Source organism: Eschrichtius robustus, chromosome 5 (genome assembly GCF_028021215.1).
Source record: "Eschrichtius robustus isolate mEscRob2 chromosome 5, mEscRob2.pri, whole genome shotgun sequence".
Lineage (NCBI taxonomy): Eukaryota > Metazoa > Chordata > Mammalia > Artiodactyla > Eschrichtiidae > Eschrichtius > Eschrichtius robustus.
Window position 1 is genome coordinate 14554826 of NC_090828.1, and position 20350 is coordinate 14575175.

The 20350-nt window shown below is 41.4% G+C and overlaps 2 protein-coding genes across 4 annotated transcripts in view; one reads left to right on the forward strand and one right to left on the reverse strand.

The window, feature by feature from the left end:
• SERPINE2 (serpin family E member 2) overlaps positions 1 to 6078 on the forward strand; it is a 74430-nt gene extending 68352 nt beyond the window's left edge. For all 3 annotated transcript variants that reach the window (XM_068544340.1, XM_068544341.1, XM_068544342.1), the window contains 3 exons: positions 1964 to 2050; positions 4412 to 4495; positions 5446 to 6078. In XM_068544340.1, the coding sequence (XP_068400441.1) occupies positions 1964 to 2050; positions 4412 to 4495; positions 5446 to 5483 (209 nt within the window). In that variant the 3' untranslated portion in view covers positions 5484 to 6078. The remainder of the gene's footprint in view (positions 1 to 1963; positions 2051 to 4411; positions 4496 to 5445) is intronic.
• A 7852-nt stretch (positions 6079 to 13930) lies between these two features.
• MRPL44 (mitochondrial ribosomal protein L44) lies at positions 13931 to 20346 on the reverse strand. The gene is made up of 4 exons (XM_068543757.1): positions 20153 to 20346; positions 18084 to 18552; positions 15309 to 15487; positions 13931 to 14461 (listed from the first exon to the last, which is right to left on the reverse strand). The coding sequence occupies exons 1-4, from the start codon at positions 20329 to 20331 to the stop codon at positions 14290 to 14292; spliced, it is 999 nt and encodes a 332-aa protein (XP_068399858.1). The 5' UTR covers positions 20332 to 20346; the 3' UTR covers positions 13931 to 14289.
• Positions 20347 to 20350: the final 4 nt, after the last annotated feature.

Here is a 20350-nt window from a genome sequence, read left to right on the forward strand (position 1 = left end):
CTGAGTGATAAGGAAACAGTTCTTTACCAACCTCAGTTGCCTGCTAGTGAACACCTGAGTACCTGTGCTGGGGATTAAGGCGACTTCCCTGGTGAAACTGAACCTCCATGGATGTCCTGATACTCTCATCCCTCTTGAACCAAACTCTCTTCCCCCATCCAGCGGGATTAGCATCACCTTGTTTGAAATTCACAATTTTGGGTCTGACCCAGACCTACTGAATCAGCGTCTTTGCTTTAACAAGATTCCTCATCCCAATGAAGTTTGAGAAGCACTGTTTTGGTTTTTTTTTTTAATAAATTTATTTATTTATTTATTTATTTATGGCTGCATTCGGTCTTCGTTGCTACATGCGGGCTTTCTCTAGTTGTGGCGAACGGGGGCTACTCTTCCTTGCAGTGCTCCGGCTTCTCATTGTGGTGGCTTCTCGTTGCAGAGCACAGGCTCGAGGCGCACGGGCTTCAGTAGTTGTGGCACTCGGGCTCAGTAGTTGTGGCTCACAGGCTCTAGAGCGCAGGCTCAGTAGTTGTGGCACACGGACTCAGTTGCTCCGCGGCATGTGGGATCTTCCCAGACCAGGGCTTGAGCCCGTGTCCCCTGCACTGGCAGGCGGATTCCTAACCACTGCACCACCAGGGAAGCCCTGAGAAGCACTGTTTTAACCTGCCCTTTCCCCTTCAGGATTAGCTTTGTAGCTTAAGTACTAGATAGCGGTCGCAGGGCATTCACAGGTGTTCAGAGGGAGGACCAGGTGCCAGAAATTCTCCTGAGATGTTCTGTTTAACCGTGCAGGTGACGTGGTCCCTGCAAACGTGCCTCTCATTCATGATTGGTCACATTAGAGCCGAGCATCGGTGCAGATGACCCAAAAAGCACTTTCTCCATTTGCGTCAGACCTGTGTCCCATCAAGGTCACCATTAACTTCTGTTTGCATTCTCCTCGAATGCTAACCCCAGTGGGCGTTGCTGGCATGGTAAGATTCGCTGAGAAGGAAAGTGAATTCACTAGAAGGTCCCAGAGGCACGGCTGCATTTATGAGCCTGGCCTTCCAGAGCAGCCTAAACTCTGCTCCTACTCTTCACCAATATGCCCATAAGATGAGTGGCTTTTGTTATGAAAAGACAGCACTGGCCTTCCCTGGTGGCGCAGTGGTTGAGAATCTGCCTGCCAGTGGAGGGGACATGGGTTCGAGCCCTGGTCTGGGAAGATCCCACATGCCGCGGAGTGACTAGGCCCGTGAGCCACAACTACTGAGCCTGCGCGTCTGGAGCTTGTGCTCCGCAACAAGAGAGGCCGCGACAGTGAGAGGCCCGCGCACCGCGATGATGAGTGGCCCCCGCTTGCCGCAACTAGAGAAAGCCCTCGCACAGAAACGAAGACCCAACACAGCCATAAATAAATAAATAAATAAATAAATACATACATACATACATACATACATACATACATACATACATACATACATAGAAAAAAAAAAGACAGCACTTACCATGCCACTAATTAGCCACTTGATTGGGGGACAGATTTCTTAACACTCTGGGCCTCGCTTTCCCCATCTGTAAGTGCCATATTTTTTCTGGATCTGACATTCTGTAATTGAAAAATAATATTGTTGGCTTGCTTATTCTGGAAAACTGGGCTACATTTTTAAAGCCCTGCTCTTTTCATTTTTTAATAAAATCCTTAGTGATCAGAGTTGAATTGATAAGAGTCACTAACACATTTGGGGTCCGGGACTCCCTCCTCTGAAGTGATGTCACAGTTCACTTAGCAGAGACTGAAATTAACCATGGGTGACCCTCACCCTACATACAGCCTTCAATCACCAGGACTGTAAGAGGTCACTTCTTCTGACACCTTTTAAGAATTGGAGCTTGCCGTGGCTTTGAGGTTACTTCCCCCACTAACCCGATGGCCTGCATATCAAATAAATGCTGTTTTTGTTTTATTTTCTGGGAACAGGGTCAGAAAACCTTCATGTTTCTCACATCTTGCAAAAAGCGAAAATCGAAGTCAGTGAAGATGGAACCAAAGCTTCAGCAGCAACAAGTAAGTATGCCCTGGGTCAGCAAGTAAGTAAGGCCTGGGCAGGACTGGTCCTGGTGAAGGGAGCAAGTGTACCCTGGTCCACTCGTCAACTAATGTGTCCTGAGCCCTATTTCTAGCCAGGCACTGTGGACTGACCCTCGGGAGACAGTGGTGACTTTAGGAGGATCTGCATCCACGAAGCTCAGAGTCTGTTACATTAAGGAAAGCACTTCAGTAGAAATTCCTCTAGGACAGGAGTTGGCAACCTTTTTCTATAAAAAGCTAGATAGTATATAGTTTCTGCTTTGTGAGCTATACAGGGTCGCTCACAACTTCTCAACTCTGCCCTTGCAGTGTGAAAGCAGCATAGACTATACAGGCAAATGGGCGTGGCTGTGTTCCAATAAATCTTTCTTCATAAAAGCGGGGCCCCTCAGACTTGGCCTAAGGATGGTAGTTTACTGACCCCGCTCTCAGAAGGAGGAAGCATATTGTGGATTCTTATCGACAGAAAAGACCCATCTTCACATTAAAACATAAAATAGTAGCAACTACTAATAGGAAAATAGCCAACTGGGTCTGGACGAAGGACGAAGTGAAGAATTAACAAGCAACTATTGAATTACAGCAAGATTGCTATGCAGCCTTCCTCGATAATTAGAACATCCACATTTGCTTTCTCCTCAATAGCTTATATAATGGAGAAAATAGAACAATTTTAGGTTGGTTTTTATACCCCCTAATTATCCACATGAGATTGGATGAATAGATCTGGCCAAACTCTGTGAATTCGTAAAGTGAATATCTTAGCTATACCTGTAAGTAGGTCAAATATTTCTGGTCATTAAAAGGTACCATTTATACTCAAAATAGACATTTTATTGCCTTTCTAGAATAAACATTTAATTTTTATTCCTTTAAAATAGGGTTTAAAACGAAGACCTAGAAAGTGACATCTAAATTTTGCCAAAGTTATTGAGCAATTTTGCCAAATTGGTATAACTATCGGGACTGACTACTTAAGATGTAGGGCCCTATGCAGAATGAAAGTATGGAGCCCTTTGTTCAAAACTTATTAAGAATTTCAAGACAGCAATAGCAGAGCACTAAACCAAGTGCAGGGCCATTGTGAGTGTGGGGCTCTTGTGACTGCCCCGGTCACATGCCCTTGAAGCCAGCCCTGCTGTATTAGTCTGCTAGGGCTGCCATAGCAAGGTACCACAGACTAGAAGGCTTAAGCAACAGAAATTTATTTCTCACGGTTCTGGAGAATAGAAGTCCAAGATCAAGGTGTTGGCAGGGTTCCTTTCTCCTGAGGCCTCTCTCCTTGGCTTGCAGACGGCCACCTTCTCACTGTGTCCTCACATGGCCTTCTCTCTGTGTGCTCACACCCCTGGCGTCTCCCTCTCTTCTTATAAGGACACCAGTCCTATTGGATTAGGGCCCTACCTTCATGGCCTCATTTAAACTTAAAGACTTCCTTAAAGGCCCTGTCTCCAAATACAGTCACATTTGGGGTTAGGGATTCAGTATACAGGTTTTGAGGGGGTACAGTTCAGTCCATAACACTTGCTAACTGTTGATTTAATTTTAATAACCCTGGGTTGAGCGGTTTACCCAAGCATAGCTGCAGATGTTTCCCTTATAACATCAAGTCCAAGTCGTTCATGCTTCCCAGGGGATTGAGGAAGAAGACTGGGTCATTGCAGCAAGCGTGGGGCAGTTATGCCAGGCATCTACCCTCCTGCAAGACCTTATCACTGGCTTATAAATCAAAGCTACCATTGGTAAGTGGCAGAGTAAACATGTGTAAGACCATAAGCCTAAATAAGATTGCCTTCTAAGTCCAATGTCTACACCAGATGAGTTGAACAGCAGTATAAGGTAGTAGGTCCCAGATGAGCAGTCTACACTGCCAGTGAGAGGACAGTCTAGATGATGTGCTCAAAGAAAGCACAGACAAAATGGATGAGAAGTGAGCGGGTCCTTGATGCAGGATTTGGATAAGCTAAAAGGCCCAGGGACCAGGCATCAGCTAGGAAGATGGTATGAATGAAAAACAGCTAATAATAACGGTGAATATGCGTTGGGTGTTTATTAAATGGCAAACACTGTTCTAAGAGCTGTAATATGTTTCATTTAATCCTAATAACAACCCTACAAGGAGTAAGTACGTTTATTAAAGGAGATGGGGCTTGTGTGGACTAAAGGAGGACGGATGGAAAGGGCCTGGCCCATGGCAGGTGTGCAATCAGTGGTGACCACTGGGCCTGTTATTACATGGCCAGCCTGTGGGACAGGCATCATGTCCTGCCTTGAATTACGTGCTGCCTTGCTGGCCTCATGCTGGGCGTACAGTGCGTTTTCCTTTTCCTCCCGCAGCTGCGATTCTGATTGCAAGGTCATCGCCTCCCTGGTTTATAGTAGACAGACCTTTTCTATTTTTCATCCGACATAATCCTACAGGTAAGTGATTCTCCTCCTCTGTTGTTTGCTAGCTGTTAGTTAACTCCAGCAGCGCTGATTTAATCCTTGTCCCATGTGTCAACAAGTGCCAACGCTTTCAGTAATGTACCCACGCCCCTCACAGAGAGAGGAAAATCAGGCTGTTTTTACAGAGTGTGATGGCATTTTTCAAACACAGAATTTTAGGTTTTGTTTTGTTTTGTTAACATCTCGAGAGCTCTGCAGCCCTTTGGGGCATTTTGATGTCTACTGATTTTTTTTATAAATGCAGTAGGTAAATTTTGCAGGAAGCTACCTGTCTTCAACCTTCGTAAGGGCACCCTGCTGTTATGACCTGAGAATTGTTAATTCAGTCTATCTTAGCTCCATGAGTCATGGGTTCAAAGTTGGCTCTGTCCTTTAGCTTCATCTTTAAAATTAGAATAACAATAATTCCTACCTCTTAATACAGTTACGAAGAATAATTAAGGCTGTCTTTGTGGAGACGTTGTCGTCATGTTGGTACAGAGTAGAAACTAACATAGTCTAGCTTTTACTCTGCTTTTAATCAGTAACATAAGCTAGTTCCTTATCCTTTTATCTCATTGCATCTTCATTGTTATAATTAGTGTGCTCCTGGGCCAAACAGTCCAATATGGGAGCCTCTAGCCTCATGTGGATGCTTAGCATTTTAACTTTAATTAATTAAAATGAAATGTAATTAAAAATTCAGTGTCTTAATCACACTAGCCACATTTCAAGGGCTCAATAGGCACATGTGACCAGCGGCTACCATATTGGACAATGAAGATACACACATTCCCATCATTGCAAAAAGTTCCATTGGACAGCACTGCTTAAGAGCAGTGGGTTAAACACAGCCCAGAAACCTCCCCTTAAATATACCTTCCATCTTCTTTTAAGGATTGTTTTTTTATAGAGTTATGTGTTGTTTCCTTTTAATTCTCTAGGTGCTGTTTTATTCATGGGGCAGATAAACAAACCCTGAAGAGTATACAAAAGAAACCATGCAAAGCAAAGACTACTTTGCTATGAAGAAAAGACTCCTTTCCTACATCTTTCATAGTTCTGTTAAATATTTTTGTACATTACTTTCTTTTTCAAAACTAGTTCTTAGGAACAGAGACTCAATGATGCAGCATTTCTGTTCTGGGAGGCGTTAAGGGAAAAAAGGGCAAGATGGCTGGAACACTGTACTGAGAAATGAATAGAAGGCTTCAAAATGTCTAAAAGATTCTTTAAACTACTGAGTGGTTACCTAGGTCAACAACCCTCTTGAGTATTTACTGTCCGAACAGTTCAGGATCTTTGTTTTGTTTTGTTTATATGTGTGGCTTTTCAGAAAAAAAATTAATCAGTGTGATGGGAGGGAAAAAAGGACATTTTATGGTAGCTCTTACTTTTATATGAAAAAAGTATTATTGGCCTTTTAAATTTTTTTTTTTTGTCTCATCCAAAGTCTTGATAGTAAGAATTACTTTGGGGATAGAAATAGCGAAATCTCTAGGCTCTTTGTGTGTTTTTGTTGTTGTTGTTGTTTTATATAATGCATGTATTCACTAAAATAAAGTTTAAAAAACTAATGTCTTGCTAGACAAGGTTTGCTGTTGTGCAGTGTGCCTGTCACTACTGTTCTGTACTCTTTGGATTTGCATTTTTGTATTTTGTACAAAGTAAAAATAAAGTATTATGAGTAGTAGAAAAAAAAAAAAGCCATTTCTCTGCTATTTGAAAATACAACAAAAGAAATAGCCTTTTAAAAATACCTCAGCCTCTTCTAGTAAACCTTTGCACTTAGGCAAACAGCAAGAAACCCCTGGCCTTCCCTTCCCTTCCCTCTAAACCTAGCAATCAGACACTGTTCCCTGCCCCAGCACTTGACAGTTTACAGATCACTCAGGGGAGCCACTGTCACAGTAAGTCCATCTCTGATGTCAGCTGTGGTTCCTCAGGTGAGGGCTGAGGCTTCTCAGCAAAGGTAGGGATTTTGTAGCAAGAGCAGAAAGAAGTTACCTAGTGAACAGTGACTGTTTCATTTTTGATGATAGGCCGGAGCTTTTGTTTTTCGAAATGACAAGCTTTTGGTCTTTTGTGTTTTTGGAGAACTCATCACAATTCTAATGTTACCATTTTTTATTTGCCTGTTTTTTTGTTTGTTTGTTTGTTTACTAATTTCCTAAAGATTTGGGTAGTCTTATCTAAATCAGAATGCTTTTAAAAATATTTCTTATCAAAACTTTGAACTTTTTTTTTTTAACCTTCGAGCTCTGTTCGTCTCTCTTTATACATTTAAACCTCACGTTCAACTCTCCACCAGTTTGCCATTTGTAATTTTTATTTGTCAAGTGGACTGAGTTTTGCAGTTTGCAACTATTTAAGTGTGGATACCTTGGTTAACCAAGAGAGAATGGAGAAAGGGGGCAATTGTTTTCCTGATTTAAGAGTAAATGCCAAAAAATTATTTTGAAGGGTTACCTGAGGCCAGTTACATTCTAGCAAACATGTTAGTATAGTTATTAATGCCTCTAAAGTAGTTTTACTGGTTTTCCAGTTTTCTGATCCCATTCAGTTATATTATTTTGAATAGCTTAAAAAAGGAGTAGTGTTAGCAGTAACTCGAGAATTATACACTTCATTCATTCATTCGTTTATATACCTATGGGTTACCAAGTACCAGGCGGTACAAAGATAAATATGTCCTTTCCCTAAGTGACTTGATTTTGGAAGGGAAAGAGGGAATCCTAGCCCAGCAAAGTATCTAACTATTGCAAGTGTATTTACAAGATGTGGAAGTAGGATCAAGTGGTCATTAGTCCAGGAGAGAGGATATAAAAGTGGCTGCGGGGTCAAGACTAGATCCCTGGGCTCTTGGCTCCAGCACTGCTCATTCCAGAAAGGACCGGAAGAGTTTGCCTTTCAGTATAGTGGCCCTGTTACATGATACAGGTAGTCTGCTCCCCAGTAAAATAAATGTCAAATTTTACTGGGCACATTAAATTTTGAAGTATCTGGACCCATTTCTGAATGCCTCTTCAATAGGTTATAGCATTTCAAATTTATGCTATACAAAACTTGGAAACATCTCATGGAAAATTTATAATATCAAGGTTCTCAGACTATATATATCCTATTTTTCATTTGATCCTCCCAACCTACTACTCATCTTTAGCCTTTCCTCATGTTGACCTAAAACACGTAGAATGCCAGGTGTTTCTCCAGCAAAGATGGGTTTATTCGGGATCCGCAGAGAATTACAATTCGGGGTCTGCAACTTTGGGGAGCCTCGTACAGTCCACGCCCATGGCAAGAGAAGGAAATGCTTTTATAGAGGAGAAAAGAAAGTTGAGCGGCTGTGATAAACAAAGGGTTCATGGCTTCCCATTGGCTGAGTCCTTGCGGGGAAAGGAGTCTGTCTTTTCCCTGTTGGACTCAACTGTCTTCACAGGGCGTGAGAGCTCCCCCTTCTGGTCTCCAGACTCTAGTGCAGTTTCTGTTTATTAACTTTTTATACTTACCAGTCAACATCCAGATTCTGACCCTGGCTGACTCTTAGACCCTGTTTATAATCTCTGGACTTGGGGAAAAATTTCCTCTCAAATTATTATTTTTCTAAAATTCAACTTTTATCTTTTGATATACTTAGTGGGTCTGTCGGCCTTGTCTCCAAAATGATAAAGTTTATGAAAACTGCTTTACCTGAAGGAAACGAATAAATTTAAAATATGGAGACTGCCACAAAAATGACATACCTGGGGGGGGGGGTGTTTCCCTGGTGGCGCAGTGGTTGAGAATCCGCCTGCTAATGCAGGGAACACGGGTTCGAGCCCTGGTCTGGGAAGATCCCACATGCCGCGGAGCAACTAAGCCCGTGAGCCACAATTACTGAGCCTGCGCGTCTGGAGCCTGTGCTCCGCAACAAGAGAGGCCGCGATAGTGAGAGGCCCGCGCACCGCGATGAAGAGGGGCCCCCGCGTGCCACAACTAGAGAAAGCCCTCGCACAGAAACGAAGACCCAACACAGCCAAAATAAATAAATAAATAAATAAACTGAGGAATCAATTAAAAAAAAAATGACATACCTGGGGTAAAAGATCATGTTTGCTGTGCTGCTGCGATTTATAATAAGAAATATATATTTGGTCTTCATCCCCATTTCTGGCACAGAACTCCCAAAACCTTTGGAATTTCTTAAGTGAGGAACACAAAAAAGGGGGCTTTTGTTATGTTAATGAGGTAGCTTTTCCTGCTCCCAAGGATGGGGGTTGGTCACCAGGAGACCCAACCACGTGATTGGAGGGGGTTGGAACTTTTAGTCCCACCCCCCTGACGTCCTGGGACAGGGGGAGGGGCTAGGGGTTCACACTGATGGCCAATGATCTAATCAGTCGTATTTATGAAATGAAGCCTCCGAGAAAATCCAAAATGACGGTTTGCAGAGCTTCTGGGTTGGTGAACTGAACACATGGAGATACAGGGAAAGCGGCATGCTCATTGAGAGCTCCTCGCCCTTGACCTTCCCCCAGACCCTGCCCTATTTGTCTCTTCCATTTGGCTGTTCCTGAGTTATATCCTTTTGTAAGAAACCAGTAATCTAGTAAATAAGATGTTCCTCTGCATTCTATGAGCTGCTCTAGCCAATTCATCGAACCCAAGGAGGGGGTCATGGAAACCTCTGATTTATAGCCAGTGGGTCAGAAGCACAGGTAACAACCAGGGCTTGCAATTGGCATCCGAGGTGAGAGGCAGTCCTACCGGCCTGAGCCCTTAACCTATGGAATCTGATGATACTCTCTCCGGGTAGATAGTGTCGGAATTGAGTTGAATTGTAGGACACCCAGCTGGTGTAGGGAAAACCCACACACACTGCAATTGGGTGGCGGAATCTTTATTTGCTATGTAGATATTTGAGCAAACAATCTACACATGGATTAGATGTCATACTGAGTTCGGACAGGAGACCGGCTGCAATTTCCCTAAAGTAACAAGAACGGTAGACTTCTGGAAAAGCTGGGAACAACAACTAGTAAACTCACTCCTCTGACACTTAGTGAGATGGGGACTTTCCATTCTTTTTTTTAAATTTATTTTTATTTATTTATTTATTTTGGCTGCACCAGGTCTTAGTTGTGGCACACAGGCTTCTTAAGTTGCAGCATGCGAGCTTTTAGTTGCAGCATGCGAGCTTTTAGTTGCAGCATGCATTCGGGATCTAGTTTCCCGACCAGGGATCGAACCCGGGCCCCCTGCATCGGGAGTGCAGAGTCTTACCCACTGGACCACCAGGGAAGTGCTGGGACTTTCAATTCTGCCTGAGACACAATGAAAAAAAAGAGTAGGCACTGACCCAAATAAGTTGAAAGCACTATGTCTTGTTGGCCTTCGAGTCTTTGTTTTAAAAAGGAAATGATGACAGGTGACCTGAAAAAAATGCCAATCATAAGAGAACTTTACAGAAAGACACAAGGGAGTGGCTTTTGTACCCGCAGCTCTTTGTTTTCCTGAAAATAAAAAACTGAAGGACACATGTGCTCCACATTAAGGGACCTAAGAAACTGAAGGAGGAAGGGCAGGGATTTGCTCAGAGCCAGCAGAGTAAATGTGATCGGCGGTGACTGCCCGGGAGAGGTGAGGTTTGGGTGAGCTGGTGGACGACCTCTATGTCCTTGACCTCCCGTGAATGCTGAAAGACACTGTGTCCTACCAAGAGTCCACTTCGGGCAGCCAGAGAGTGGACAACACCACTGGCTCCAAAGCCCTGTTTCTTTCAAGATTCCCCAAACTGCCCCTTTGACCCTCTTCCAAACCTTGAAGAAAAAAGGATGCAGATGTTGTGATTTAAAGGAGAAATTTGCTAAATGAGAAACCCCTGCTGTACACGATATCAGGTATGTTGTTTGCAGATTAAATTGTTGTATATGAGGTAGTAAGATGGAAATGAGTTTTTTAATCCCTTAATGTTATACCTCCTTCATCTGCAGTTTATAATGCCAGCTACCAAAGGTAAAGAGAAGGGTGGCAGACTTTTGTGCTTGTCCTTTCTAGACAAAAAACAATCCCAGGACCAAAACCTGAGTCCTAGTGGCAGGTTGTCTGGAGCCTAACTAATGGTCACCATTGCCAAGTTCATCTGTGGATGGTCAGCTGATTTTTGACTGTATGTGTCTTGTTAACTGTAACGTCTGCTGGTAAGTATCTCCTGGCCCTTGCTGACATGTTTTCTTGCTGTGGAGGCGCTGATATCAATAATTTATGTAGAGGAAGTGTTATCAGAAAGTCAGGTAAACCCTTCCTCCTCTGACTAGAAATGTCCTTCTCTAGCTGACAATGACCTCATTCCTCATCTCTCCTGCAAAACTCATTAAAACAAACTCGCTTGTTCATTGTGCAATTTTAATGTACAACAGATATGGTAAAATGGTGTTCTGTGAATAATCAAATTAATGGGGTTCTTCCTCAGTTGAAGGGGGAATAAGCTAATGTATTTAATTTTCTCAATCGTTTTTCTCTCAGAAAATTTTCTTAAAACCCTTAGTCTTCTGTTATCGGTGAGCACTAACAGGCAGCCGGATAATTGAACAGGAGCAAATGAGCGTCGAGTGGAAAGCACAGACGCTACTGATGCCGAGACAGCTTTCTTTTTTCAGGAGCGTGTGTGCTTGTGATTATGACTTTTGACTGCATGAATTTTCTCCTGGAAAAATTGTTCTCTGTTTGCAAGATGCGACTCAATCTAGCCATCAGTCTTGGTATCCTACAGAGAGAACTGTGGCTTTCGAGTGCTCTGATAGTCAACCAAAGTTGCGAACCACAGCTCTAGGGCCTAGCAACAAGGGTGGAGGGCTTTACCAACTGAGAGAAGACTCAGGGGTCTGCTGAGGGGAAGAGAAAAAGTGGGCTTAAGGATGCAGACGTGGGCAGCATGGGGCCACCCTCAGCTGGGGAAAGTTGTGAGCTGGACCACCCCCCCATGAGGAGAAGGTCTGGTTTTATGAAGTGTCAAGAGGGACAGTGAGATTCCCTTGCCTCTGCAGTGCATTTTCTGCCATCATAAAAAGAGAAGAGGAAAAACAAGTCTTTTCAAAGTTTTATCCATGGCAGCCCTGCAATTCTCCCTCTTTCCAGTAAAGATAAAAGAGCTCAAATATCCATATCTTGGCATCAGAAATGAATTGTTCATACATGAAACTCTTAACCTTACGTCCTTAGGGGAGAGGTGAACTAGCTTCTGAAGATATAGTCATAAAATATTGTAGCTGTAAGGGGCCTAGAAAAGTCATGTTTCACTGTAATCAAATGTAATCAATCTTTCCTGTATAGGGAGAAAACGGTGTTCCCCATAATAGCACTTTATATATTACTTCACTGCCAGTGGGGTTAGAGCACCACCTTGTGGCCAAAATCTAACACATGCCGAACACAAAAAGCCGCATTTGTTCCATTCTTACCTGGGATAATAGTTTACTAGTTTCTAGTAATACTTTCTCATGACCATATCAAACACTTTTGAGACTAATATGCCCTATTTTACATATGCATATAATAAAAACATAATATGAACTAAAAAGAATAAGCCTTGTGTAATTGAGTCTGTAGATATCAATCTCAACATTTTTGGCTAAGGAATCTTTTTGGAGCAATTGTATTTTGGGCTTAGGAAACTGGAGGGTGGGAAAGAGGGTCAGAATTTCAAAGCAAATGACTTTAAATGTCTTTCTCCGGTGCCAAGGTAAAGTATCAGTGCTTTTATATCCCACCAACTTCCTATGGTCATAACGACTGTCTTCTCAACGCGGATTAGACTTTAGTCAAACAGGAGTTCTCTGAATGGTCACTGAATGCTCTTGGGTACAAACCCCTTTTGGCAACACCCTCAGACCCACATCTTCCTCTTGCCCATACATCAAACTTATGCAGTATTTATTCTCATACAGCAAATTAAGTAGTTGTCCAGGTTGGTTCCAAGTTTCAAGCTATTTCACACAGAAGTGCAAAAGCATATTTGTTTTCTGCATTCTAGTCCATCATGTTTTAATGGGTGCTTTTAAAAGGTATAACTTAATTTGGGTTCTAAGAAGACTTTAGAATTGTGTTGAAATCATTCTTCTTCAAGGGATTTGGATCTCTTGCAAAGCAGTTTTCATGAACTAGAGCTAGATTTGTTCCACATGTTAATCTAAAAGCATTCAAGTTTAGAAGCTTGAAAACCTGAGGCTAGTTCCCCTCCAACCTTGTAGATTAAGGTCCTACAAGCTGCCCTGAACAGGAGAAAGATCAGCACAAATTTATGGGGGAAAAGAAAGGATTACTGAGTTTGCAACTGAGTTCTCCAAAGACTTTTCAAAAAAATATTGAACTAAAATAAAATTATAACACTGCTCTAGCTAGAATCTGACATTTTGCACACGCTGGATGAGTAAGTGGTTGGAGCACACATACCATCTTTTGCGTCCCAGAAACTTTCTATAATCTCTTTCCTCCTATGGCGTCAATGAGATGCTTATCAAGTCAGGTTTACTTGTCATGGATGATATGCATAAGAGTAGCATTTTACTACTGGATTTGGTCCTCTATCCCTGTGTTGAATTATTAGGAGTTGGAGTTACTCTCAAAAGAAAGGTGAAATAGTTTACATTTAGCCTAATTCTGCCAACTAGGTCATTCTCAAACTTCCCTCCAAAAGCAGTCTCTGTGTTAGCTGTCATAGCTGTGAGCCCTCTTACATATAACATTAAGTCCACTTTCCTAACCAGTCTCAGGAAAGGAGTTTCAAAGATCCTTCATCTTCCCTTATAAAAAAGATTTCATGGCAAAAGTGCTGTCAGTTTAAACATTTTACCACTTTTCTATTCTCATCTCCCAAGTCCCACTTTTCTTGTTGACCTCTGGGAGTGACTACTGGCAGACTGAAACTAAAAATTATTACTGTTGCCAAAAAGTTGAAAAGAAATAAATCAAAGGGAATTTCCAGGAGAAGGATTACTGAATTGAACACAAAGGATTAAAGAACCAGAAGGACACACTCTTTTAAGATTTGTCCTCTACTGAATTAAATGTGTTATAATAAAACACTTAGAAGAGTGCCTGGTACACGGTAGTTATGATGATGATTATGGAATACTAATTGATAAATACATACTTAATTTTTCCATTAGCTTCAACATTTTAAGCTGCTTTAGATTTCTGTTTTATTTTAAAAGCATAAAACGTATGTTCCCTGCCATTCATTTGTTTTATAGATATTGAATAACTATGAAATTAATTAGTATACAGAATTTTAAACCTAGACAGAATAGAGTTCATGTAAATGCCTAATTATTATAAACAGCCCCTTACATTTCTAAAGGTTAAGTTATAACATTACTTTTTAGCTAAAGCCATACTAGAGAGGCAAAGTTCACTAACCTGGGTATAGCAAATTAAGCTACAATGAAACACTTAAAGAGTAACTTTTTTATTGGCATTACAGCAAACTTCACATAAAACGTATATTCAAATTATGATACCTTAAAGCTAGAAGGGAATAAAATACACCTAACTGTACAAGTTAAATATTTACAATAATAAAATCAAGAAGTTTAGTTAAAATTTATCAGAAAAATAACAAAAAACACTTTTGACAAAACAAAAATGATTAAAAAGAAAAAAAAAGTGTCCTGATAAATATCAATACTTGTTTCAGTATGAGGAATAAGATATATTTCTTTAGAATTTAAAAAATGTCCAGCTTTGAACGTCTTTTGACACTTGTCTCACTGTTTTGCTTACAAATTTCAGGCTGCCACATCTCTGGCTGGCTAGCTGGCAGTGATGGTCTTTTCTGCTCTCACATGTTCTTTGGGCTTGGAATAGTCCCAGGGCCGGCGATTCTCGGTGAATCCGTAGAGTTTCCTAAGTGCCACTCGAGCAGCTTCTTCTTCTGCAACCATCACTGTCTCCCCAGGTCCTTCCGCAATCAACTTTTTATCACTAGGAAAAAACCCAACAGTAGCCTAAAATTACGTGGTGCATCATAAAACAAAGTGCACAAATCAGTTTTGCCTGATCTAATTTTGGCAACAATATTCACCAGAAGTAACAGAAATATTGCGCTTTTTTTTCTTTCTACCAGCAGTGTATGAACTGCTGATAAAGGATGTGTTTAAAGCTTGCCAATCTGATAAGCAAGAGTATCTCATTTTGCTTTGCACTTCAATTAAAACTAAAGAAGAAACTTCTTAAAACATTTATCAATTTTCTCCTTTGTGATGTCTTCCATTGCTTTCATACCTATAAAGTCCTACATCACATAAAGATCAGAAAAATATTTACCTAAATTTTAGTTAGTTACCTTAGATATTCAGTTTACATTTAACACTTCAATCCACCTGAAATCAATTTGAGGCGGGTCAACTGTTACTAAGAAACCAAAAATGTTCTCAGCATGGGCTGAATTATACATTTTTGGTGGACAACGTTTAGTTTCTTTTCTTTCCCAGTTCTAGGCTCAATTGAAGCTGTTACAAGTGTGGATTGGGGTTAAATCTGTAATATTTATGAGTCAAAATTTTTTTACAGAAATATTTAGATTAGCAGATACTCCATGAAATTCTACAGTGAATAGTTGGTTAACAAAAGCTACTATTAGCATACCACAGATTATTTACCTTCCCCTAAGGATGACCAGCAGGAAAGGAAGTAGTGACTAGATAACCACGGGAATGAGATTTTTTAAAAATCTTTTAATGCAATTAGAGGTTATACTAAGAAATTGTGAAAAGTCAGTTTTTAAGGCTTCCGATCAATATTATGAAGTTAAGATTAAAATTTTACTAACCAGTATAAGCCAACAAAATACACAGGCAAAGCTGTGGTGCTTCCAGACTGCCTAGTAAGTCTAGATTCGGGAGCTGAAATATTCCTTTTCTTCAATTCTTCTACCAGTAGCCCCATGGGATTTATTATCTTCCAAATCTCAAAGAGTTCTTTTCCGGTCATTTGAGTAATTAAGAAGTCCTGCATATAAAAAATACAATTGATACATTTAAATTAGTATAAAGAAAATAAAGACCATAATTCAAAGTACATTTTTTATAGAAATTTAAAAATTTAACAGGATTAAGAGGTAAGAACTACTATGTATAAAATAAATAAACCACAAGGATATATTGTACAGCACAGGGAATACAGTCAATATTTTATAATAAGTTTAAGTGGAGTATAATCTATAAAAATGTTGAATCGCTATATTGCACACCTGAAATTAATACCGTAAATCAAAATCAACAAGTAAACGCACATCTGATCATGAAGATCCCCTACCCAGAGCTTCCCCAGCGGTCTCCACCTTAGCCTTTACCAGACCATCAAATAGAGACTCCTCAGCATGGCTAAAAATAGCACTGTTCAAATTCTGGGTGCTTACGTATCAGCTGGAGACCTAGTTAAAACAGATTCCTAGGCCCTACTCCCAGGGATTCTCATTAGCAGTCTGAGGTGGTGCCCGAGAGTCTGCATTTCTAGCACGTTCTCAGTGATGGTAATACTGATGCACAGTTTCAAAAGATCTTCCCCACACTGGCTCTAAAAGGTCCAGACCCACCTCCCATCATTTCCCCAGATACAACATGATCTGACCACACAAAATTACTTGTAGTTCCTACAGCAGAAGCTCATCCTCAAGGTTTCTTCCTGGAATGACCTTCTTGGGGCAGGTGTCACTTCTGTAAAACTTCCCTAGCCCTGCTAGAGTTAGTTGTTGCCTCCTGAGCTCCCCCTACTCCTTACAATAACTGGGAGCACCGCCCACATTCCACTCTATCTGCCTAATGAGCTGTGAGCAGGACCCTGAAGGCAAGGATCGAATGCTGCTAAGCTCGGGCTTCAGCGCTCAGCACGGTGCCCGGCACACAGCAGACAATAAATATTAGGTGGACAAGTGACTGAAATAAGACAATTCAAACCTGTCAGTTCTACTATGGAAGGCAGCTACACTCACCACTGTACCACCAATGCAGTCAGTCCTACTATGGGAGATATCAAAGCTCTTGACTTAGAAATGGATATCTGAATTATCTGACCCTACTAGGATCTACAATTGGAACTGTCAACAGAGGCACTAAAATATGGTAAACAAGTATTTCCAAAATGGTCTCATGACTACCCTGTGAAAATTTCAAAAAGGTGACCAAAAATTAGGCAGTTCTAGCCTCTACATAAGCTATCGTGATAGGGAGAGAATGGAAATCAAGGGAAGATTTTGTGAGAATTTCTTTAGAAAAAGCTATTTAATTGCAGGGGGAGGAAGGGGCAGGAGAGGCTGCCCTTTTCACCTTAAGTCTAGAGGGCTTCAAAGGGTCCACTGGCTTCTGAATCTGAGGCAAGCGATGTTCAGTCAACTGGCAGCCAACACACACTCGTGCTTAACAGGCTGGCAGAAGCTGCCTGCAGTAGTGGGGTGGAAGTCTGCACCTGATATCAGAGGTATACAAATCCTTAAGACCTGACGTGGAACTCACAGAAGGGATGTCATTTTGAAAGGAATCCCGCCCAGGAAACTAGAAGCTGACAGCCAACCCCCATGTAAAGGAACCTGGTTACAAGGTTCCAGCAGGGAACAAAATGCTCACTAGAGTCTGTTTTAAACACTGATCAGGCTCAGAAAGCACTAAACCAGTTTACAGACATCAAGTAAATATCTTCTGCTTTCCTTTTTTCCCTCAGCTCCCCTCCAGAGGGGTCACTTAACATGCTTGCTTCCCAAAGGCAAACAGGTAGTCTACCTATTATAAGCCCTGGTTGGGGAAGGAGGAAGACAGGTCTCATCTATGAACGAAGTCTGAGTGTTGGTTAATACAGGTATCCTTCTTGATCAAAATGAGCAAACTCAGTGTCAAAACTAAATAAATAGATTCCAACAGTAAGGGATGCTGGTTTAAAACACCTGACGTTCAAAGGTCTGAATCAAGACTGTTTTTGTGACTTGAAGTGATTGCCTGGACTATCCATTATGTAAGAAAGACCAAAAACTCATGTTTTCATCCAAAAGCAAAGGATGAAGCTTCTCCCAGTTAACAATTCTAAAAGGACAGTGGAGTTAAGTCATACCAATTATTTATTAAGTATTTTAATTAGCAAAGCTACTGGCTAACAAGGAGTTAGGTATACATCATAGGGACTCAGAAATCCAAGATTTTATCACTTTAGAAGAACAGAACAGCAGCTATTACTTAAGCATGGAGCTCCCTAACCATACTAGGCCCTCCAATAGTGTCCTTTGGACTCATTCATTCACTAAACATCTACTGAGCGTCTACCATGTAGGCACTACCCTTGTACCTGAGGATGTAAAGCTAAAGATGTGGCTTGCGGTGCTTACGGACTCACAACCCAGAATTTAGTATTCACCTCTAATGCTGTCCTCAGTAAGAGACAAATGGAATAGTTAAGACACCACCATAAAAAAGCTTTAGGTCTTTCTCAGTTTGGGCAGGGAGAAAAACTCACACGTAACCTGCCGAGGTCATAGAGCAAGGACATTAAGTACAAAAAGAAATGTTTCTTTCTGTCTACTTCAAGCATGTCCCAGAGTGTGCAGTTAACAATCACCTACCCTGATGAAAAGTGCAGTCCTCTCAGGTCCGCTGCTCTGTAGCAGGACTCCAATCACTGCAAAGAAAGTCTGCCTTAACACAGCTGGGGGGACTGGGAATTCTGCACTCAACGTTAACTCCTCCACTGCCAAGTTTCTAGCCACATGACACACAACTTCCTCACTGGTGAGAAAGTCGACTAGACTTTTAACGCCTTCAGTGGGCAAGTCTGAGAATGCGTCCTCAAAAAACTGTGTGAGGCAAGTTTGTGAAAAAGATGTCCCTTGTTCAGATAGTTCTTGATTATCTTTAAGGTTCAGAAGAACAGCTTCTTTCTCTATTCCAAGTTTTTGGCGTTTGGCCTCCTCACTTTTAATATAGCAGCTATTAACAAATGCAGTTTTGAGAAGATCTAAGGAAAAGGTTTCCTGTAACCGATGGCCAAATGCTTGCATTTCAGCATGGTAATCCCAGTTGGGCTTCTCTGAACTGAAAATGTAAAACAGAAGATAGATGGTAAAGAGAACAACAAGATGTTACTATGATGCAAACATTTTTCATTGTGATGCAATTTTATTAATTATATAAAGGAGATTTTAAAATACTGAGTTTCATTTAAATTCCAGACTCTGATTTTCTGAAAATTAAAACTTATGTCACATGGTTACTTGTGGTTCTTTGCCAGATTAATTTTCCCTTTGAGTCAAATGCCACATCAAAGTGGTTCTTCAACATCAGAGACTAAGCCATTATCCTAACTTCCAGGTTCTTTACTTCTGCTCTAAATGGGACTACGCTTCATACTTAGATATGAAATACAAATTATAATGTCATAGGGTCAACCCATAAACAGTAAGTATATTATATTTATCTTGTATTCTATTATTTTAAGTTTTGAAAACAACCATTTAAATTAGCAATTAAATAATCTAGTATCAATATTACAAATAGGTTAAAAGTTCATAATCATTCTCAAGAATGATTAATAGGTCTTTTTTAAAATAAAGACAATAAATCGAAAATAAAACTCCTTTAAGTAAAAAAGTGCAGCAAAGTATAAAAATATGGGTTGTAAGTCATGCGATGTATATAATCTATACAATCCATAAAGTTTCTTCCAACTATAAAAGCCTAAAGCGACTAACCTCACAATAATCAAATGTGAATTAAGCAGAAACATTATTTTATTTTTCTTTTTAGAAAGAACTTAATATTCTGTGTTGAAAGTATATAGGACTATGAACACGTATACACCTCCTAGTAGGTGTATAAACCGGATCAACCTTATTTTTTGGAGGGCAACATTAAAGTACCTATCAAATTTTCATACTAAATTTCCAAAAGAGTAATAACTTCGAAGCTGTTACATCGATGTAACTAACAGATGTACACTGTTTCATCGGTTGTAATGGCAACAGTATGGAATTCAAACAACCATAAATGGAGTTATAAAAGAGTGAGGTGCATCAACCTGTATAGCCACAACTACACGTCAAAGACACATTATTAAAGAAAAAAAGGTGCAAAACCTCATGCATAGTAGGGTCTTTTTTGAAGCCATAAAGACCTGCGTCTATTCCTACCAGATTTTCTACTACTGGAACAAGATTAATTTCGGCAGACACCTAAAGCCAAACCGTTTTCCTTTTTCTCTGGACAGTGGACTTGTGATTGTATAATTTTTTCTTGCCCTAAATCGCAATACTGTGGAGTGCTTTCTTCCCTCTTGTCCGTACCCAAAGAATTCGCAGGCATCATCACAAAGCAGGGGCTACAACACCCAAGCCCAGATAAAGATTATCCTCCAGCCGGCCTCATTTCTCACAACTTTCCCACAACTTTCGGATTCTAAATGGGAGTTCCGAAATCGCCGGGGGCAGCCACGCGCCCAACCCCTTAGCAGAAATCCATCATTCCCTTTGCCTCGGCCACGCGTCCACGTCCCGCGCGGGTCCCTAACGCACAACTAGGGTCAAGCCAGGAGCGCACCAGCAATGAGCAATCCTTCCCGCCGCCGGGCCGAAGCTGTGGGGAGGGGAGGCCAGGGTCCCCAAGCGCCACCCCTACCCCTTCCCGAGGTGGCTCCTACCGGCGCACGGGCGGCGGCGGGCACCGAAGCAGGCGCCACCGCTCTAACTCCTTCTGGAAGCGGAAGGCGGCGCGGAATGCCTTCTTCACTCCCCGAATCGGCGGGGCGAGAGCGGGTACGGCCGGTGCCAGGAGGCAGCGGGGCCTCCGCAACAGCAGCCTCACCAGGCCGGATGCCATCGCGCAGAAGAAACCAAGG